The 24,078-nt window shown below is 31.9% G+C and overlaps 1 protein-coding gene across 4 annotated transcripts in view; it reads left to right on the top strand.

The window, feature by feature from the left end:
* The first annotated feature begins 37 nt into the window (after positions 1-37).
* Positions 38-24,078, top strand: part of LOC125066535 (multidrug resistance-associated protein 1) — a 29,862-nt gene continuing 5,821 nt past the window's right edge. The window contains exons 1-20 of one of the 4 annotated variants that reach the window (XM_047674638.1): positions 38-129; positions 223-464; positions 1,234-1,539; positions 5,869-6,135; positions 6,214-6,407; positions 6,609-6,794; positions 7,236-7,490; positions 8,720-8,960; positions 10,255-10,392; positions 15,315-15,464; positions 16,578-16,662; positions 16,745-16,939; positions 17,432-17,608; positions 17,733-17,866; positions 20,213-20,423; positions 20,611-20,727; positions 20,818-20,924; positions 21,397-21,540; positions 21,795-21,870; positions 23,774-23,997. In XM_047674638.1, coding sequence (XP_047530594.1) covers positions 414-464; positions 1,234-1,539; positions 5,869-6,135; positions 6,214-6,407; positions 6,609-6,794; positions 7,236-7,490; positions 8,720-8,960; positions 10,255-10,392; positions 15,315-15,464; positions 16,578-16,662; positions 16,745-16,939; positions 17,432-17,608; positions 17,733-17,866; positions 20,213-20,423; positions 20,611-20,727; positions 20,818-20,924; positions 21,397-21,540; positions 21,795-21,870; positions 23,774-23,997 — 3,258 coding nt within the window. In that variant the 5' untranslated portion in view covers positions 38-129; positions 223-413. Of the gene's footprint in view, positions 130-222; positions 465-1,233; positions 1,540-5,868; positions 6,136-6,213; positions 6,408-6,608; positions 6,795-7,235; positions 7,491-8,719; positions 8,961-10,254; positions 10,393-15,314; positions 15,465-16,125; positions 16,273-16,577; positions 16,663-16,744; positions 16,940-17,431; positions 17,609-17,732; positions 17,867-20,212; positions 20,424-20,610; positions 20,728-20,817; positions 20,925-21,396; positions 21,541-21,794; positions 21,871-23,773; positions 23,998-24,078 lie in introns of all 4 variants that reach the window. The other 3 variants (XM_047674639.1, XM_047674640.1, XM_047674641.1) reach the window with 3 other exon arrangements.

Raw genomic sequence — 24,078 nt, forward strand, 5'->3', positions numbered from 1 at the left:
ACATTAGAAACATTTACAGTAATCTGTGATTCGGAATTCGAAATCGTGATTTTGTGAATTGTGACTGTGAAACTGCGAGTAGTTGAGTACTTTGATCATTTGATGGAGAGTTAAGTCAACGTGTTTATGGTTAGAAGCAATAATTCTTTGGAAATTCAATGCAACGTTGCCGTTGGACTTAGTTATGATTATAAAATTACAATAAATTGTTTTTGTTAACAGGTATATTGTGAATAAGTGTTCATACAATCGGTTTAAATTACAAAACAATTGTGTAATTATAATAAATAGCGAATGGTAATAATATTTTAAGAGAAGTGATCGAAAATTGTTGCTAAGGGCTTTTTAATTACAAACACGGTGAAAAACGTAACACGTTGCATGGCAAGGCTAAATTGTGTACCTAATTTTTTATGATGTCTTATAATTCCACACTCGACGATTTCTGTGGATCAAAATTTTGGGTAAGTACTAAGTAGGTCTTTGACCCTGGCATAACTGCCATCAAAATTTAATAATATCTGACAAATGTTCAAAAAGTTCTACAAACAAAAAAAAAAGTATTGTTTACTCAATTCATAAAAAAATATTTTTCGTAATGATAAAAGTGGTGTAAAAATACCAAATTTATCATTACTGAATAATTGAATATTACCATTAATTATATATGTTTTTAGTACACAATATTAAATATCCAAAAACTTCTGTTCCTAAATGTAAAGATGTAATTAAGTACTAGTCATATAATTATTCAAATTATTATTATTGCCTTTGTACAATTTCCATTTTGTGCACTATAAATGACATGAACCCAGACATTTTATGTCTAATAAAGTATTGTGGTCAAGGATGTAACCAGTTTTTTGTTTTTTCACCTTAAAATATTTCAAGTACCTACTTTTTTCTTTTTTATAACAACAAGTTTTTAAATAATTCTACATAAAGTTTTTCATAGTAAATTATTTAATAAGTAGGTAATCTAAATAAAATTGGCTTTTAAAGGCAGTATGACTATAATTAAAAAAACATGAGATATTGTCCATGACTAAAAATTGTTTCACTTCCTATTTCATCAAATACTAAGACTAAGTAATTGAGAATTATTAAGGACAAAAAATATGTTTGTGTAAGTGGTTTAAATTTTAAAGTGATTCTTTCTTTGGCAATGACTAGGAATTAAATAAAATAAATCTTGTTGTAAATAAATATATTAATGTTGTAATATGATTTTAGGACAGTAATTTGACATGGTATACTGAGAATCCCGAGTTCACACCATGCTTTGAAAAAACTGTATTAGTATGGATACCATGCCTTTTCCTGTGGGTGGCAGCTCTACTGGATGCCTACTACATTTTTAATAGTAAAGAGCGAAATATACCATGGAACATATTAAATATAATGAAACTAGTGATAACATGCCTTCTAATAGTGTTAAAGTTTGTGGATTTGGGTGTTACTGTCCATAAGTCATCAAAAGAAGAGGAATATGTATTTAATGCAGACTATTACAGCCCAATAGTGAAGATTTTAACATTTGTAAGTATTATTTATATTATTACCAATGTTCACTACTGACATCCATCCATAGCCTATTCCAATTGAAGAAGGATTAATGAAAACCAAACTATTGAATTATACATGCCATGCAATTTTGTATATTATGTCACAACATATCATATGTATACTACAAAATGTTCTTAATTAATATATATTTATTTATAATGCAATATTACAACATTTCATCAGTCATATCCACTTAAATTTGACTTCTAAAGTTCAGGTAAGAACTTGCTGCCATTTTCACAAATCCATACTGAAAATCATATTAACCATATGAGAATCTTATAGATTCGATGTCAAAATATTGTATTAATTTACCCCTCCTGAGATTGGACTATTAGGACTATTGGACTACTATTGGACTATTGGACTACTAGGCTGTTGTTTCAACAATTATTCTACCAATTATTCTGATCAGTGTTAAGAATGAGTGACACTTATATATGCAACTGACATAACTTTAAACCGATGGCAGTGCATTGATGTAAATTGTGTCAACAACTATTTCTATGAGAAGCAGTCAATCACAGTCCTTTTCCAATAGAATGTTAATAAAATAAAATGTTACTAATTGGGTATGCATTGTTGGTTATTACAAATTAGGGTCATATAATTATGAAATATCATTGCATAAAGCTACATGAACTGGCTTACATATTTAATATGTGAGAATATTAATCACATCACAATTAAAGTTCTGACCTAATTTAAAACAACATCTGTATTTTTTTCGTAAAACAGTAATCCTATCATGTCTTGCGTATTAGATTTCAAATGGATAATTATTAGCTATTTAATCATAACATCTGAACCATGTCATTACCGTTTTTGGTTTCAATATTTTTGTTAATGTCATTTTTTTACGTACAGTAAATAATTAAAATAATTGTTTTTTTTTATTTTTTTTCTTTGTAACCATTTAAGTTTAAAAAAACTAAATGATCAGTATAACTTTTTATTAAAATTAGACAATATATGTGTTGGTGTACTAATTTGTAATCATTTTGGAGATGTACAACACTTAAAAAAGTTTTCTTGCACGTATGTATAGTTTCCACAGTGCTCACTGAAAAGTTCCAGGACCAATTTCACTTTGAATAATCATTTTATGGCTAACCTAAAAAAATAATAATAAATATAATACAAAACTATATTCATTATAAGTAAACAAATAATTATTGTATTTGTTACTTGGATATAAAAAATAAAAATCTTTTTATAAACATTTTTATAATTTTATTTTGTTTATTACATTGATCATATTGATCTTTAATGCCTTATAAGCTTTTAAGTCTACAGTGCTATTAAAATTTATATATACAAATTGTCAATTGCATAGTGGCACTTCATAGAACAATAATTCATATTGTTTACTTTTCGATTCGAAGTTTCGAGTTTTGTTGCGTGTTAATGTTGCATCGGTCGTGGTCATGGCTGACTCCGCCCATTGGATTGCCCTGACGGCGACCCGAATTTTCTTCGTCTACCTTCATTTCACTGCTATTGTCTTTATTTCATTGTGTTAAATTCTATTGCATTCATTATTATCATTAACAATTATAATTTTATCCGGTTCTATATTTTTTCATTTTATATTTTAAATGAACATGATATTCAGCTAGTCAATAAAGATATTGTATTTGTAATATTAGGTAATTAACTTTTTAGTGTAGCTTTGTTTCTTTATCTATTTTTTTGCTTCTATCTTCTTGTAGTAGGCAGTATATAGGCAGTACACAGCACACAGACATTTAATTTAATATAGTTCTATGATAACATTTGTTTATAAATAATTTACGTAACTTGTTCTTGACGTGTAATAATCGCACATAATAGTAATACTTTAAAGAAATAAGTTTTGTTCATTTGTTTTCTCTATTCGGGTTTTTTCACGTAAAATAACTTAACTACATAAATAACTAACACTAACCGATTGATGTTTAACATGCATGGTATAATAGCGTATAGCTTAATAACAAACAAGCTTTATGATTACGTTTGAGACAGCGACGACATATTAAATAGTAGAAAATTGTCGCTCGTGTTGTTTTTCAAGGGTATGCTGCTAAAATTATGCTCAGAAAAAAAAGCTTTGATAATATAAGTCAATTAATTTGCCACATAATATTAATACTCATGAAAACATTATAAGCTATTTGTATAAATAATATAATTTAAAAATGTCATCTCAATGTAGTCGCATTTAGTCACGGGTATCGAAAATATCATACTAATATTATAAAAACATAGTTTTGTATGTTTTACCTGGTTTCACGCAAATATTACTAATCCGATTATTATGGGACTTACATATTATTTTAGTTTCAAGTTGGATATAAACTAAATAGTACATTAATGCGTTGTTTAAAAAGTATCTGTGAATAAAATCCTTGTTTTAAACGTAAGCAGTCGGGGCGGGCAGCGAGTAATTAGAAGACGTTTATTTAACATTGAGCTTTCGTATTTTACAGTTACGTCATCGTGACCAGCTACGTATTTAAATGATATTCTGTAATAATTATTAGTAAACTTCCTTTTTTGTCCTCGCAATAAAGTTTCCCTTCTCAAAGGGGAGGAGCTCTTAGCCCAGCAGTGGGACATTTGCAGGCTGTTACTCACATATAAAGTCTTAATACAAATAACAAAATTTATAACTGTCGAATATTATTAAGCTTGCATGATGTTACAAAACAATAATTTATGCATAAACGCAAAACAAATTTGTAGAATAGATTTGAATATAGTTTAGTCTATGGAATCAGTCCGAGAAGCGGATCTTTTAACACATAATTATTTAAAATCAAGGTGTACCGCTTGTTTATTAATTTCAGTTTTTTACGTTCTATAAAAATAGATATCGTATATTATTATATAAATTTTACATCAAAATAATTCGTTGTTTTTGGTGATGCTAAGGCCTTGTAAAGACCGGGTCGGTTACGTAACATCACTCCAATCGAGCCAAGCGATGATGCTTCTAATTTTCTTGTTCCGGTATAATGAATGCTTAGGGTGATTGAAACCTTATGACACGGCACATTACGATCCTACCAAATACGTCCATATGATGACCCCATGACGATTGTAGCGTGATACTTATCTCAATGGCCACGGGATATTGTTAACTATTAGAAGACAAATTATTCAACATTACAACGATAACTAATTTTAATTTATTTTACACATTCTTGAATTTATACCTGTCTGCACCGTACGGGCCTTGCACGTGTTCAAATGTATTATCTTGTTTGTTCTTAATTAAATGTTGTAATTATACAATGTGTAAGTTTGTAGGTTATACGAAGAGTTATGAAAGGCTTTTTATTCAAAATCTAAATATTCTTTATTTCAAGTAGGCTTATAAAAGCAATTTTGAACACTTTTCACTGTAGTATTGAAGTAAATATAAAGCAACCACCGGTTGGGAAAGTAGATTCTACCGAGAAGAACCGACGAGAAATTCAATATTTTATTGACATGAGCTTTAAATTTTTTAATAAAAAGTATTTTAATATTAATAAGAAGTCATACGTCTAAATGGTGCATATCGACCTTGAAACAAACTATTCCGTACACGACCCAAGGTAGATTTGCAAATGTAACGCCTGAACCAAATCGTCGCTTATGTAGGTAGTTCTTACAAAGGTAAAAATAAAATAAAATATGATTAATTACAAATATATAAGTTATGCATTTTGTTATTATTATCACCTGCATTTACTTTTCATTAAACTTCTGTAGTATACGAATGTGTGTTACGAAATTAACATCAAGGGTCGTAAAATAAAAAACCGCCTTAGAAATATTTTCGCCAAGTGTAACCTACTAAGAAATCGTTATCAAATGCACTGCTAACATGTATTTATGATTGTATGTCCTTTGTGTCTGTAACAATGCATTAAATCGGAACACATAACATGTTTGACGGTAGAATAACTGATGATTATGGGTACCTACCGTCTATTTGTTTCTGTATATTTGAGTACAGATCAAGCGATTGATTTTGTAAAATGTATTCTTTAAAATCAAAATAATTATGAAGAACCGTAATCGTTTTTTTTTTCTTCAATATTTGAACAATTATTTTTGTTCAAGACCATTAGAACGTTAAAACTGTTTGTAGTTTTTTTTATAAGAAAAAAATAATACTTGGATAGAGATTAGTCATACTTTATATATGTACGCGTGATGTAAGCTTCTTCGGTTTCATTTTCTAGATAAATAATTGATACATTTGATTCATATAAATTGAAATTTTATATAATTAAAAAGTATCACACGCCTTACTGAATTTTTATCTTCCAGATATTATCGGCAACATTATTGTTTTACAACAGGAAATATGGTATGAGAGCCTCGGGGGTGCTGTTTTTCTTCTGGTTGCTTTTAGTTTTATCGGGGCTACCTCAGCTTAGATCTGAAGTATTGTTGCATTATAATTTAACCGAAGATGAGAATGTACAATATAATTTTGTTAGCTATATGATATACTATCCGTTGATAATAGTGATGTTTATACTAAATTGCTTCGCGGATTTACCGCCGAGGGATTCGCCTTACAAATTTGAAAAGGTAAAGTATTTAGTCTTTACCAACATTTAAATTTTATTACCAATAGAGTGCATATTTATATGAAATAATCTATTTTAGAACCAATGTCCGGAAAGTGCTTCCGGTTTCCCGAGCCGCTTGACTTTCAGTTGGTTCGATCCACTGGCACTCACCGGGTTCCGTAGAAGTTTGACTGAAAGTGACCTCTGGGCTTTGAATCCTCCGGATTCGTCGAAGGAGGTTGTTCCAAGGTTCGATAAGTTTTGGGAGAGAACATTGAAGAAAAAAGAAATGTATGTATACCTTATATATTTTCACGATCAAAATATCCTGAAATTAGACATTATTCATTACGTTCATAAATATAATGTGATTTTGCCTGTTATTGCATGAACGTTCCACATGTAATTTAAAAACGAAAATACATGAATTGAATATCGCTTTGAAATATTAGACGATAAGAATGTGTTCACTAGCTAAGCAATTTATCTTAGCGCGAGCGGTCCAAAAGCAACATATAGTAAGACATCAGCCAGCGTGAACTTCAAGCCCGACAAGGAACGGAAACCGGCGTCCATATTGGGCGCGCTGTGTCTCGCCTTTGGAGGTCAATTTCTCTTCGGAGCTCTCCTCAAACTTATCAACGACACACTCATGTTCCTGTCGCCACAGCTGCTCAAGTAAGACCTATATAAAAACATACTTATGTAATTATAGTTTAGTTAAGACTGGAATTTGGTATATCAGTTGAAAATATAAACGTATTAACGCTAGTGGTTGATATAAACGATGCGTCACGATCAGAATTATTTAAAAAAATATCAAACGGGAAAATATATATTGTCGAATATAAGAGTATATATAAATTAAATATCAAAAGGTTAACATCAATCATAATACGTGTTACTTAATTGTGACTTTATAATTCGTGATCATAGAGGTCAAGGTCTAAGTGAAATCCGGTTATTAAAACTAATATTCTTACAAATGTAAGTTGCAAGTTACATAAAAACACCAGCTCGTGAGTAAGGAGAGATAAATGTCATTTTTTAGACGATAAAATTAATATATATTGACACGCCATTTGTTGTATTTAATGTCCTTTTGTACCTTTCTTTTAGACTTCTTATAGGATTCGTCGAAAGTAAAGAAGCCGTGTGGAAGGGCTATCTGTATGCGTTGGGTCTGGTCGCCTGTGCGACTGCACAGACGATGCTACTTGCACATTATTTCACAAGAATGTACCTCGTGGGAATGAGAATAAGGACGGCACTCACGAGCGCCATCTACAGGAAATCGCTTCGGATATCCAACTCGGCAAGGAAAGAGTCGACGGTCGGAGAAATTGTAAATCTCATGTCTGTCGACGCGCAAAGGTAAATAAAAAAATGCCGAGACTCAAATGACTAGATGGCTAAGCAAACATGCGAAATGCGTTTTGTAAATTACGAAGTTATTACAAACTTCGATTTCACTATCGATTTCTTCATAGCGCTGACAATAGCAAAATATATGGAAGTCGCTTAGAAGTAGTTTTTTATTCTAGAATTTTATATAAAAAGCTGTCGAAAGACCATTTAGAAATAATATCAGACAAATAGATAGTTTAATTAAAAATTGCATACGTCATTTTAAATTCGTGAATTATTGATTATTATGCCATTTCCAACCATTTGCTCATTATTCTGCAAGCGATATCGTCCATTGTCATATATAACCGGCACAGTGACGTCAATTATTACACAATTCTATTAATATTGTGAAATTATTATAAATGTTTTATTGTTAAATTTGAAATGAGCTCTAGCAATTTATTACAATCGTAAATGTCTCCGAGGTAATGTCTTAATAAAAAATATTCAAAACTTATTCCACTATCTAGCCTTCACTAGAGTGTATATCGATTTATGTATGTCTCAGACTTAATTACCAACATATTTTACTGTTATTATGAAATTAACTGTCAAAAATTTATTACCGATCGAGATGCATATTATGTCTATAGTGCGAGCCTTAAATCGATTTTCCATATTAACCATTCGATACATCGATTTTCCATCTACGATACCCTTTCTTGTTCTTTGCTTTCAGGTTATGATATCGTAGTAGCATCTATATTTTTATTATTTATAACTTAAATTGAAAATTATTAATTATTTTAATACAGTTAAATTCCAAACACATTTTTTTCAGCACAAAGAAATATTTTTATAATTAAAAATATTAATATATATTAAAAATGTGTGATCCAAATAGTTTCAGTTTGTCAAAATCGATACATTTTCGACATGCATAAACTGTCAGTATTTTTTGTCGACAGTCTTAAATAATATTTATACAAAAACTTATATCTAATCTACCCCACATTCAAATATATCTTGTAAAAGAAATATTATTATGTTAATTGATTGATTTATCAAATGATTGATCACTGGCACGCTTTACTGTATATGTGGATTACATTTCTGATCTTATATCCAAAGGCTTTAGATCAGACTAATTAGAAAATTTGATTTGACACCGCTACCTTCATTTTAGACCAAGATTAACTACAGAGCCATCTCTGCTCTCCAACCAAAGATAAAATGCTTAATATTAATTTTAGGTTCGTCGAGCTAACAGCCTACTTAAATATGATATGGTCAGCTCCTCTCCAGATTGCATTGGCTCTGTACTTCCTCTGGGGCATTCTAGGCCCCTCTGTATTAGCAGGTCTAGCGGTGATGATAGTACTTATACCTGTTAACGGGTTGATTGCGAACAGGGTTAAAACTTTACAGATAAGACAAATGAAATACAAAGACGAAAGAGTCAAGCTGATGAATGAAGTATTGAATGGAATTAAGGTAAGATTTTTTTTTTAAATTACGCAATATAATGACGTATTGCGAAAATTGTTAGTAAAATGTTTAGCTTAAAGATTATCGATCAGGTGTTAAAAATGAAGATTCTAGATAATATCAAATATATTTTAAACTCTGAAGTTGCTCTAATCAAGAAAATATCACGGCCATCAGCAAATGAACTGATACAAATATAACTGTATTTTATTTATGCCCATTGGTATTTATGCCATTCTAATTACTTGTTCGATTAATGGCTAGTTTATAAGGCTGCAAATCTTCAAGTCTGGGATTTAAATCACTGGTGGGACGGATATTAAGGGGATTACTTTTGTAATTTCGTTAATAAATGCACAATATGATACTAAATAAACCTTAACCCTTGCCTCAAAATCAAAATATACTTTATTCCAGTAGGCTTTTGAATCGTCATTTTACAAAACTACATTGAGTGAAGCTACCTCATTGTTATAATGCGATGCATTTCCAGTCCATATGACTATGAGAAGGCGTGAATATAAAATAAACCTGTATAGGAATACTTAATAAAACAGATGCACAGACAGCGAAAACTGATTTAAAAATAAAAAATATTCATGCATTGTATTAAATAGAAAAAATCATACATTTAAAATTAAAGTTAGTTACATAAAACATTTTACTATCGAACTGTAACATATTGAAACAATCTCTGCATTCACTGATTACATATATTCGAAATATTACTGTTAACGATACGAAACTAATTTTCAAGGTTTAGTGCGTTATCATCGGTTATCTATGTTGTATCTCTACTATATCTCTGAGGCAGTTGTATTGAAAATTTCGCATATTATTCGAAATGATAACTATTCTAAATATGCTTTAAAACAAGTTACCAGAGAACGACTTTCGTTGATGAATTATGAAACAGATCAGTTGATATTTTAAGTTTTAGAAGTTTTTCATAACAATTAAGCCTGTGATACACATGCCAGAAGTGCTAGTAGCATGTTTAAAGCGAGTCTTCTAGTAGCCTGTGTTATGAGGTTGCTAGTAGGTAGCATGCTAGTAGACTTTAAATCGAAGACGTGAGATTTGCATGCCTTGCTGGCAATATTTCGTCATGTGTTCTCTAGTAGATAGTAAATGAATAAAATTACATGCATGGTCTTGGATGAAACCAACTGTGCAAACTACAAACATTTAATGTATGTTGCCGCTTCACCTGTAGTTCGACTACATTACAAAATAACGAGAATAATTATACAAAAATGTTATATTAAGTTTGAGTTAATACTTAACAAATATATTTTAGGTACTTAAAATGTATGCCTGGGAACCTAGTTTCGAAGATCAAATACTTAAAATAAGGAATGAAGAAATGAAAGTCTTAAAACAAACCGCCTATTTAAACTCTGCCACGTCTTTTATATGGTCTTGCGCACCTTTCTTGGTAAGTAATATATGCATACAATATTGTTGACAATTTTTTATTGTTTATTAATAATTATTGACTGAGATCCGAGACGTATCGAGCGAATACCACGTAGAAAACTTTGTTAAACTATTGTTTAAAACCTGGATCAGTATATTGAATATAATTTTTCCGAAGGATAAATATGAAAATGCCTCGACATTTTCTTTGTATAACAATATAATATGTATATATATTTTAATTATCTTTTATGGAGAATCTCTAAAAGTTTGATGGTAAATGATATGCTCGCACATAAATCGTTCACTTTAATCCAAGTGTATATCCAAGAGTATTTTGTTTATCAATAACTTATTACAAATACAAAAAGAAAGTTTTCCAGCGAATGAAAAATTAAATATGTACGAAAACATATAATGAGATGTAAGTATTAAGTTAATTAATACATTATTCGTGATTAGTAATAATAAGTAACTCCTGATTTTTATGTCTGTAAAAGAACCTGCTTAATATATTTTCCATTATGATATAAAGTTCAAGATAAATAACTTTAAAATCATTTATTATAAATGATATGTAATAAAAATTTAACCTACGTTGTATTATATTAAGAATCAGTTGCGAGATAAGTACACGTTTCAAGTAATCTGATAAACAATACGAAAAATCAACATTACTACAGTGAAGTTTGAATTGATATGATACTAGCTATCTGTCCCGGCTTCGCATGGGTCAACTAAGTAGTTCAAAGAATGATATATATTGATTAAGTATGATGTCTTTTTTTGTGAGAAAAAAATATATAAAAGGAAAATTCTCAGGAAGAGAACCTACCAGGTTCAATTAATTATAACTAAGAAGCAATAAGTTGAATTAATAAGTAAAAAAATAATAATTGAAATCTGTTAAAAGAATTACTAACATACAACACACACGAATTATTTATATAAATACATAAAATTAAACAAATCTTTATTAATTTACGTAAAGTATTAAGAAAATAGAAATTATGAAGTGTTTTTCATGACAAATGTTTCATCATTATAAATAGCTTTAAAATATAATTAGCATTTTAGTATCCTTCGTATAAGGATCAATATCGAACGAATTGTTTCTGAAATACATATGTACAGTTCAATAGGATTTGTAAAGCATACAAAGGAATGATAATATTATTTAATTATTTATTTTATTTAATGATAAAAATAACGTTCTTCGTTTAAAAACAATCATGAGTATGTATAATGGACGTGTTAACTGTTTTTTATATTATAAAACTGTTAATGTAATTTTGTAGCCGGTGTTCAATAAAATGTATCCCAAAATTTTCGATCTCACCCGATGATAATTCCAAAAAACGTTAAAAACGTGCTTTGGAATTGTAAATTAAATCTTATCATCGTGATTTTTGCACTTTTACGTATAATATGAGCCAGCGTTGCAGAAATATCGATAGTTTGACTATCGATAGTTGACCTCGAAAACTATTCAGGATATCGATAGTACTATCGATGGTATCGAGACTATAGTTAGTTTAGGTTTAATAGTTTATGTTAAAAGTAAAGGTTTTTGCAATACTATCGATAGTGGACTATCGATATGCAACACTAATATGAGCCACAACGGTCCAGTGAAGGATGGCGGGTCTATTGACAATAGTACTTAAATACAAACAAATTAAAGCCTTCCGTTACCATCAAACACGAATGTAATATTAAAATAAATACAACATAATGGCATGGTTGTATCAAGGTGAACGAGTGTTAGAGCACGGGGAAAAACGCTCATCTTATATTATTCACTATCATCCTTAAGATCTCTTATATTTTTACCAAATATTTTCATTAAAATGTTTGCCTCCGCCGATCATAAAAACATTTATCAATAAATAGAAAAAAAAAATTGAAATATCTTTGCTAGGCTTTTGATATTAGCACATTAAAAAAAACTCTTAAGCATTATAGAACATTTGTAGATTTAGTATAACGATAGAAGTCAATGAGGCAATAGAAGTTAAAGATGGCAGAATTTCACGCGATTCCAGCCAGTGACCTTAGGATGTTTTCGATCACCTCTGATCGCGTAATTAATTGGACCGTATTGTGCAGAAATGTTTCAACCCACTGAGACTTCACTACATAGTATAAAACAAAGTCGCTTCCCGGTGTCTGTCTATCCCTATGTATATAACTTTATAGAGATAAGAGTGATTCAAGACGAAGGTATATATATGTATAATGCATGCTTAATATAGAAGAGAAACACTGATAATAATTTGAGAGGTTTCTAATGTGATGTCGTAAAGACAATGCTTACATTCCAAACGCTGGCTGAACCCTACGACATAGATCAAAATAATGTACTGCAGTATAGTCTACCTTAAAAAGCCCTATGTCTATTTCTAAGGAATAACCCACAATTACTATTTTTTATCCTTTACTTTTTACGAGAGCTAAAGGATTATTTACGACGCGATTTTAAGCAATCATTAATTCTTATCCAATTAAATTTCTTAAATACATTGTGCATTTAATATAGATCTACATGGCCCATTACACAATGTAATTTCAATGAATGTTTTCGAAGATATAACAGATTTAAAATGCAGGGTCATAGCGGTTGGTATTGTCTAATAACGACAAAAAAGCTGTGAACGTCGCATATAAAGAAATTCTGTAGTATATTTAGTATCAGATTTCACCCGTGCGAAGCCGGGGCGGTCATACTATCTGTCCTATCACAGGGCGAGATCTCTTCTTTAGCAACACAAGACAATGTCTATATAATTGCTTATCGCATTAGTAAATATCGAGAGGTAGATTGTTTGGATTGATTGTTTAAAAAATCAATGCAATAATCGTTTTATAAAAGTCTTAAGATAACATTAATACCGTTATTAAACGTCAATAAACAATACAAATAATTGTTTAATTGATAACGATAACAGCCGTCCTTCCGAAATTATCTTTCGTTGGTTATCGTTTTTATTTCGTATTTATCTAAGAGTTTAATACCAGAACTACTTTATTTCTATATCTTTATTTTTTTTTAAATAAATCTTTATTTATTATTTTGCCATTAATTCACGAATACATTTTGAATACCGTAGATTATTTTATACCTCGAGTAATCACGTCATGTCAATTCAAGGTCTAAGTTGTCTATATTAACTCCTATTGCAATAGGCTAGAGTGATTATCGTCAGCGCGCGATCGGGAACCTCCCATCCCTTATTCGATGCAGTTAATTTATTACAAAGTTGTTTATGTTTTTTAGACAATTACCTTTCTAAATTAAAGCGTGTTTAATAAGTATATAATATGTAAAAAATAGTTATCCAATGTGTCAAATACTTTTGACCCTTAATCGGGCAGAACTAAAAATCTAATATCAGTGTATATAAAATAATGTATAAATTATTTAAACTGAAAATAATGAAATGTATTTATCTAAAATATTTTTTGTGTAAACAACCTAAAAAGTTGCCATTTCAAAATTTTGGAATTTAGCTGGCTTGGGAGGGTGGTAAAATAGTACTTTGTGCCCGATTAAGGGTTAAGAGTGTGTAACTTTTTCCTTTAGATATAATCTATTACTAGATCAGGATTGATTAGTATTAAGTAATAATTCCCGATAAGATACTTAGAATATTGATGTTAAGTTACTTTGATTTGGATTTCTTATTAAAAATATATAGTAAAATCAGTAATAGTCAAAAATAAAATTCTGTTCAAAAAATTATCAAGAACTATATATACAACAAAAATAAAATAGACTTCAATGTTTTTATAAAATTTAAGTGGGAAGTATTTTCTCTCAAACAAAAAAATAAATCCAAATCAGTTCATAAATAACGAAGCTATGATGTAATGACCATAAAAATACAACCGATTTAATAGCATTTTTTTTGTAGTCGGTTAACAATAAACATAAACTAAGCTCGCAAAGTTCGAACAAGGAGTATTTGCCCGAATTGACACCTACAAAATTATAGTTGACATCTGTACTGTATTTTGTATTTATAAACCTTCAAACCTTCGCCATGTTGAATAAAATAATAATTAAGCCAATACATAAAATAGATACGAAATTGTGTATCTTTGTTCGTCCTACTTTTCGCTACGATTATAATATAATATATGTTAATAATAGAACTCGCTTTATCTCTTTCGGAGTATGTATAATTCTATTTATGTAGTTTATAAATTTTATAATGTATACGCTTCAACTTATACATTAGTATTCATTTATACCTGTTGGATGTTTACTACCCCGTTACGATTTCTTATGTTTTTGAAAGTAAAGTTTCTAACATGAAACTATTTTTAACTTCTTTCTTCAAACTGAAATGTGACAGATCGGTTCATAAATGATGGAGTTCTGAGGCAGCAAAAATTAAAAAAAAAACTTAAATTGCATTGATAGCCGTCTCTTTTTGAAGTATGTTAAAAATAATTTAATTAAATTTCTTACGTATAATGTATACATTGTAGTTTGAAATAGAATTAAATTCAATTTTCAACAATCCCGTAACTACCGATTGTAAAGGCCAAACTATACGGCCATTGTTGCACAACTCCAAGGTCAAAGTTATCAACATTGCAGTAAATACGACATTTTGTTATTCTTTTCTAATTGGGAAATTACTATTCGATGTTCAAAACATAATTTCTTTATGTTTTTTTTTTATTTGATTTTTATCTTACTCTATATGGCACCTTTGTGGTATTTTTAGGTTATTGACCGAATTTTAAGGTGCTTTAAAATCCGGTTTTGTAACATTTTGGCGGTTTTCTCATTCGAAGGTTACATGTTAAAATATTTCAAAATAAAATACATTTATATCAGCGTTAAGATTATGATTTTTACATTTCAGAAACAAAAAATATATACCCTAATTACTAACAAAAATAAATCTATGTTTTGTTTTTTTTTTTAAGGTAACGTTCCTAACTTTCTTCACTTATGTGATGTCTGACTCCGACAACCATATTCTGCAACCTGATAAGATTTTCGTGTCGATGTCCCTGTTCTATATTATGCATTTGCCCTTAGGCTTGCTCCCACTCATCATCGTCTCAATTATAGAGGTAGAGCCTCAAGCGTAAATCATCTCAACTTTAGTCATAAGAGGCTGTGGTTCTCTTTGGAATAAATCATACTAACACTCACTAATTTAACTTTGAATATATTTGAGTTTACAACGTGTGAAAATTCTCGAAGATAAAAACTGTATTATATGATAAGAATTTTTATTCGTTATCAATTATGTTACGGGCGTTATGATGACGAACATAAATATGATTGATGCCAAGTGTCAGACTTTATACATAATGATATTACTTAACATTACAAATGTGAAAGCACAATAAGCCCAAATAAACAATACCTAAAAGTCTGAATGATTTTAAATTAATTTTATTATAGTAATATTCGTACAAAGGTAGATTATAGGGAAGTTAATTTACACGAAATGAAACGCTGCGTTATTAGGTATATAACAAAAAATCCTATTTTCTTGTACTTTTGCGTAGTGTCCAAACTGCGACACTGTCATATCATTTCTAACATTCACAGCTGCGTCTAAGGTTCATATAAGGCTGCTATTCAAGTTCAAATTGGGCTTCGTGCTTACCCATCGAATCTATCGCGAATTACTTAAATATTTATAGTAATTTTATTTAGCAGCAGTTCACATAACACCGTCATGGTCGTTACTTTAATCCACTTTATTTCCTGGAATGGTCGTAGGTATCGCTGATGTCATTTGGGTGCTTTGTTCTGGTGAATGATAAGGAAGTGCTGGACTCTAAACGCGCTTTCGTTGCGTTGTCTCTTTTCAACATACTACGTTTCCCACTATCAATGCTGCCTAACGTTATATCGAATGTAGTACAAGTAAGTTCATGTTAACGATAGTCGAATAGATCTAGACGTTAAAAAATCACATCGTTGGTTTCATTAATGTTTCACTTTCACTTAATTCTAACGCATGTCCGGTGAATGGATATAAATATATATAATTCAACGGAGGTAAAATATTTATCCTTAAACAAAAAATACATATTATGCAAATAAATCTAATATAATAAACAATATTACATTTTTTGGCACAATCAATCAAAGCTTTGTTTTTCCTCCGTTGATGATCTGTAAAATGTGACATAATAATTACGATTTATAGCTGTTAATTTATTTTGTAGACATCTGTGGGTATTAAACGATTAAATAAATTCATGAACTGCGACGAACTGAACGTAAGCTCCGTGGAACACGACCCGAAAGAACGTAAGTTGAAAGCGACGTAGAGGCAATATCGACCAGTTGTGACGTTTAGGATGTCGAATGAAACGTAACTTTCGATCGTCAGCGAACCCCCTGGTGATCGAGAACGGTCACTTCACGTGGGGCGACGACTCCGAGCCCGTGCTGAAGAACATCAACGTGCACATCCCGAGCGGCAACCTCGTGGCCGTGGTGGGCAGCGTGGGCTCCGGGAAGAGCTCGCTGCTCTCCGCGCTGCTGGGGGAAATGAACAAGATCTCTGGCCGCGTTAACACTACCGGTAAACGATTTACTATGATTCAATTAATTTTAATTAACAGCCCTGCAGGGGATAGCTTTTTTTATTATGTTTTTACCGAAACGGACCCGGCTGACTCAAAGTCCTAATACTTTAATCCATCAGCCACTTTACCGCCAAACATAATTACTATGCTACCCTTCGGACGATTAGTGAGCCAGTACGGGCACAAGAGATATATCACACATTCCATGGTTGTCGGCGCAGTTCTTGTAGTGTTAGTGTCCATAGTGAAAGCTGAAACTTGTCTTCAGGTGGTAAATCTATTCGCTGTTTTTATAAAGCATTAAAAGACAAACGTATGTTTTTAAACGACCATATGTCTTTAACTTCGAAATGTGTATGTGTACAGATTGTTTTTTTTGTTGTTCATTAATTTAATTTTATTTAACTTTATAATTGTTTAATGATGCTCTGCCTGTCTACGATAGTTGGTTTACTGTATGTAAGCTACTAATAATATATTTTGTACAGGTAATATAGCGTATGTGTCTCAACAAGCGTGGATTCAAAATGCGACGCTGCAAGACAATATTATCTTTGGCAAGTCACTCGATAAGAGCAAGTACAACAACGTCATCAACGTGTGTGCACTCAAACCGGACTTCGATGTTCTGCCCGGTGGTGATCAGACAGAAATCGGAGAAAAAGGTAAAACAAGGAGCAGTTACTATTGAGATGTTATTTCCGAAATGTCCTATCTACACGAATCAAAGTTTTGTATTCTTATTTTATTTTTATATTACCACGAGCATAAATATCCTTAATTTTCCAGGAATAAATCTATCGGGTGGTCAGAAACAGAGGGTGTCTCTGGCCAGAGCGGTGTACTACGACGCAGACAACTACTTCCTCGACGACCCGCTGAGCGCGGTCGACTCGCACGTCGGCAAGCACATTTTCGATAAGGTACTTATATTATATTGATATTCCGACTGCAGCTCCGCCCACTTTGGCGACAGGTGTTAGGTCACATCATACAGGACAGGATCTTAGCCAGAAGGGCCCAAAACGAGGTGGATTAGGGACCCTTTGTCCTCTTCTGTACCGCTGAAGTAATAGCTTGACACATCAAAATATACTTCATTCAAGAAGGCTTTTACAAGCACTTTTGAACCGTCATTTAACAAAATATTTTAAGTAAAGCTACCACCGGTTCGGAATGTAGATTCTACCGAGAAGAACCGGCAAGAAACTCAGTAGTTACTCTTTTTCAACATCTAAAACTCACTTTCTCATTTATAATATTAGTATTATGGTCAAATTTAATAGAAATAAGATACTTTCAAGCTGAGTAAGAGTCAACAAACATTTACGATCGCTGCTGGTCCTCTGTGACGCAACTCGAAAACTGATCAGGACCGACCGGTTAGTGTGTGTCGCGACTCGAGGGCACTCGTGTCGCCTTTAGATGATATTTGCATTATATTATACGCAGTTTCACTTCATCTATAAATAAATAGGTTAAGTCAAAATAGTCCAGTATATTTTCTCCTCTGTTTGTCAAATTTTTTTTTTTTTCTTTACTGTTATTCGCAATAACATTTTGGAAATATCAATATCTATACTGATTATAAGTGACTTTAGACCATTGAACGAACACTAGTATTCTTAATTGGGTCATTGAAAGTATACTTGAGTTGGGAATAGATCACGAGACAATTTATCGCGAAGTGTTAGTATTTTGTATTTTAACACAATCGAAATCAAAGTACATATTCTTTATCCAATTAGGCTCTTATATTAATTTTTGGTATGTTATGTCAGAGGATTTAACAGGATGCAGCTTACACCGGTACCGAATGTAGATTCTATCAAGAAATAAGAAACTCAATAGTTATTATTTTTCTTAAATTAAATTTATAGTCAAATATATATGTACAATTAAATATATCCGTAGTGTTATTGTCAACGAATATAATATTTAATTGTCTATCGTGTCTTCTCCATCGCACGTGACATTGGCGAAATAATCTGTGCCTTTTTGGCACAAATAAAAGCCGTAAAAAATGTATTAAGTAAAGTTAAAAATATCGGTAAACATCCTGATTTAAATATCTCAAAGTAACATATTTAACATGCATACATTGGCGATATCAAATTGATATAATTTATTATGATTTTTATATAAAATAAATACGCAGATTCCCACCTGATTTTATGAGGTCCAAATCATTAACAGGTCACGACCGTATCCATTAACTATTTCTGAAATCGCCAAAGTAACAACAATCTTAAGAACTAAGATGTTATACTTTGTGCCTGTAATTACACTGGCTGACTCACCCTTCCAACTGAAACATGATAAACCTTTTTTTTTGCTGTTTGGCGGTAGAATATGTGATGCGTCGGCGGTCGACCTAGACGGGACGACAAGTAAAATTATCTCCTAACAGAATGAATTTTTAGTGGCTTTATGAATAAATAATCAAGGATATTATACATTCTATAGGTTCATAGTTCATAGATAATATGTTATGCTTGAAGCATTTCCCACATTTTGAGGAGATTGTTATTTTCTTAAATCAATCCTCAAAAAATAGCTCATTTCGATTCTATAGCAGAAACCGTACAGATAAAATGCTGTTAATTGGTAAATACATACACTCAAGAAACATTGAACCGATTTGGCTTTATTTAAATTGTAATTCAATGATGATACAATATAGTTTATTGTGTTGTAGTCATTTATATAACTTTTAATAACACACCGCTAATGGGAAAAAACGGGCTTCAATGAATGTTATAAATATTACAAAAAGATTTAAATAATCATTTAAATCATTAATTAATGCACATTCACTTTTAATTATTTTTACCCATTCACACGGATTTTTAAACAAAAAGCTTGTTTGATTTATTGATTGATTATGTTTAGAATTATTGTATATTTATTAAGTTTTGCCCTTGCGTAGATTATTAATAAAGATCTTAAAAGTTAACCTAATTTTGTCTTTAAATATTAATAAGTCTTTTTAAATAATTCAACGATTATGCCGTTTTGTCAACGAATATTTTGCCTTTTTAAGTTAGCTTATTTGGCTGCAGATCCCTACAATCCAAAACACTCCCAGACTAGGCCCGAAAAAGTAATTGTGTGATTGTGTAAAAGGCCCGGAGTTGGCCGTGCTTACACGCCCTTATCTCAGAAGTCATCACTTAGATGTTAGGAGAGAAAATAATTGAATTTTATGTTTGAACTAACTGATATATTTTAGTTTTGAGACATTTATTCCATGGCTTTACATATTGCAGGTTATTGGTCCAAATGGTTTACTGAAAAATAAAACTCGTGTGTGGGTCACTCACAACGTGTCGTACTTGGCGCAAACCGACCATATCTTAGTTCTGCGCGATGGAGAAGTCTCCGAAGCTGGCACGTACCAACAGTTGCTGGAGAAAAAAGGCGCTTTCGCTGAATTCCTTCTGCATCACTTGAGTGACGCAGAACGTACTTCTCCTGAAGGTAGAAGAAAACATCTATTAAATTTTGTATTCCCTATTATTAATAAAAAGTATCTTAACTTGGATTTCCATTTTTATATACAAACACACAGAGCGGTACTTCAAAATTTATGTATTTTTAGTACATACATATGTGTGCTAAAATTGTACACTTTATATTAATATATTTCTTCGTTTTTATATTATAGAATTGAACGAACTAAAGCAAGATCTGGAAAGTAAACTTGGGTCAGAGTTCCAAAATAAACTGCAAAGAGCTCGTTCACTTTCGGAAAGCACCTCAGAATCGGAACAACCAGCCGCTGGTAAGTTTAACTTCAGATAAACACATAAATACAATAAACACTTCAATTATGACATTCATTTATGGTAAATAATTCTTATCCTTATCCTAGGAGACCGTCGGGGCAGCAGCGTAAAGAGACGTACACCTGAAGCTACGCCTAATGAATTGAAAGAAAAGAATAAATTAATCGAAGCGGAAAAAACTGAAACTGGCAGCGTGAGTTAGCCATTAACGTCATTTAAGTTGCTCAATGGAATAATAATACTGTCCCATCGGTGTTGATATCGCTTCTATGAACATTTTTATTTAACACGGAAGCACTCGACATTTTATATCCATTGAAATTATTTCATACAAATATAATATATTGTATATTTATATGATATTTGTATTCATTTTTTGGTCGTTACGGAGTGTCGTGCGGATAGGTTAACTTATACATTATTATGTGAACGCTATTAGATTCTGCGTGTCTAAAGCATGATTTTATATATATATTTTTTTATATGAGTCAAGTTACTCGGTAGTAGTTCTTGAATTTGTAAACTGGTCTTTTGATAGCTTACATTTAATTTACTGTAACATCGTTTGCTCGACACAAACCTAACTTGGACAGCTTATACATTCGCGCGACCCGTGAGTAGGGTAGTCTCCGAGAGTGTGGGTGCTAATATCGCGTGACGTGCAGGTGAAGTGGAGCGTGTACAAGCACTACCTGACGAGCGTGGGCGTGACCGCGTCCGCCGTCACCGTGCTCATGAACCTCGTGCTGCAGCTGTTCCAGGTCGGCTCCAACTACTGGCTGGCGCAGTGGTCCAACGACGACTCCATGGTGACTGTTCTCTCTTTTCGACATTTTTCTCCCTCCTTTGAGATCCATTATAATACGCAAGGTCTATCTTCTTCAACTTTATTAAAATAGTAACTAGCCGAATAACGCTACAGTCTCAACGTGAGGGCACCATTTTCTTTGATTTAACAAGTGACAAACGAACACAATACAAATCATTATATAAAAAAATCATAGCAGGTTTTTTTTTATTTTTTTCAATAGCAAAATTTTAAATAATAATTTTAAAATTACAGCTGGTTAACGGTACCGTAGACAAAAGCAGGCGTGATCTGTATCTCGGCGTTTACGGCGGACTCGGCATTGGACAAGGTAAGTTTAGCAAATAGGGCTTCACGAGGAAAGACTGTATATAATACAGTGATCAATTATTGGATATAAATAAAACGTAAACGCTCTGCACTTAGTGTCACCACCAAGCTACTCAAACTAATATTATCATAACAAATTAAATATGAAGTTTGCCATTCGAAGCGTTAAATGTCATATACTTAAAGTATAACCCGGTGATTATTAATGGTTTCGGTGTTCGGAACACAACTGACATCTTATAGCTCGGAACAGTTTTTAAATTTTATAACACAAGCAAATTTTTATTTTATTGTTTGCTTAAAATAAGTCCCTTATAGGGCGTAGGATAGACAACCAAGTTCTACTTTTACGTATTTAAATTCTGATGAGCTCAAATAACAAATAAACAAAAATTGCTTCATATTTCGAGAAACCAACTTTAACTGGAACACGAGAAATGCATCTGCACCTCTACGATATCTTGATCGAGACTCACAGGCACGGCTCTAAGCATTTAGAAAAGTTTTATCGCAATTTGGATATCTATTTTATATTACTTAAATGGTGACGGTCTAACGATTTCGATTAACTCTTGACAAAATTATATTCATACTAATAATAATAACTATAATATTGTATCACGTACAAATATTATCTTAATTTTTTTTATTAACATAAATATGGTTGTGGTTTGAAATCCTAACACTTGTATTGATATTTAATAAGATTTATTATAATAATTAAATTTTTATATTTCGTCAATTAAATAATGAATACATTCTTTAAGGGCTCTTCATGGAAATATTTTAAAAAAACCTATTTCTAATATTTATTTATTATCACTTGTTGTATTTTATTATCGCATGCGTCATTTAAAATAAATTATCTTGAAGTTAAATTTAAGCTTGCATGCATTATTTACACACGTTACTTTTTTATTTTAATTGTGTACTTGTTGTATATTAATTACATTTACAATTTGCATGGTCTCTAAGAATTTAATATTAAGTACCCCCCTCATACTATATAACATTGTATTTATCTGTAAATTAATTTATTTACAAATATTTACCATTTATTGTACCCGTATAAATAAAATCGAAACATTTTATTCAAGTGGCTCTTATGAGCATTTTTGAAATGACGTGATATACGATTAAAGAGAACGTCTATATAACAAATAATTCATACTATAATTAGTAGGCTATTTGTATAACTCTACTAATATTGTATATCTGAAGAGTTTATGTGTTTGTTTTAACGCGCTAATCTCAAGATCTAACAGTTCGATTTGTAAAAATATTTTAATTTAAATAGTATAGTTATCAAGAAAGTTTATAGTTTATTAAGGTTATATAAATAAAATGTCATCAAGCTGGCATTAAAAGGAGCACCATCACGTCTATTTATGCTGGTGCTCCTTTTCACAAAATAGTTCGAACATCGATAAGATATTCAGGTCGATTTTGCTCAGAATCTCTGTGGGCAAATCATTAGGTTTCATGTTAACTAGTATATATTTATTTATAATTGATTAAATACACTTACTTGATATCCAAAGTTCAACTGATTGAATCAAGTTTACGGCTCATCGACACAAACACCAAATTGTGATTTGAAAAACATTAGTCGAATGCAAATGAACCGACAAGCCAACAACGGGTATCATACGTACTACAATAACGTAATACAGAGGGTACAATTACTTGATTTCAACAAGACATCAGAGGTTCGTATGGGCGAAAATATATCCGGTTATGTACGAATGAGTGATGAATGCATATCTGTGAATGTGTAGCTGGAAGAGAGCGAACGAGAAGTCTTTCCTCTTTATTACCGTACACACGAACCTCAGCCGTAAATGTCCGAGAATGAGCGGGCGGAGCGCGGCGGGCGGCGGTGCGAGTGTAAGCGTGGTGCGCAGTGGCGTCGGTGTCGGTGTCGTCGCTGGTGCTGTACCTGGGCACGCTGGCGGCGGCGCGCGCGCTGCACGCGGGGCTGCTGGCGGGCGTGCTGCGCGCGCCCAGCATCGGCTTCTTCGACTGCACGCCCGTGGGCCGCGTGCTCAACCGCTTCAGCAAGGACGTGGACGTGCTCGACAACGTGCTGCCCATGACGCTGCGCGGCTGGACCTCCTGCTTCTTTGCGGTAGGCCCCGAGCCCCCCTCACCCTCGGAGATTCGTTCGATCCGTAGATGCGTTTGGGATCAGTTTATTGCTATGCGGGCG

This window comes from Vanessa atalanta, chromosome 9, assembly GCF_905147765.1.
Source record: "Vanessa atalanta chromosome 9, ilVanAtal1.2, whole genome shotgun sequence".
Lineage (NCBI taxonomy): Eukaryota > Metazoa > Arthropoda > Insecta > Lepidoptera > Nymphalidae > Vanessa > Vanessa atalanta.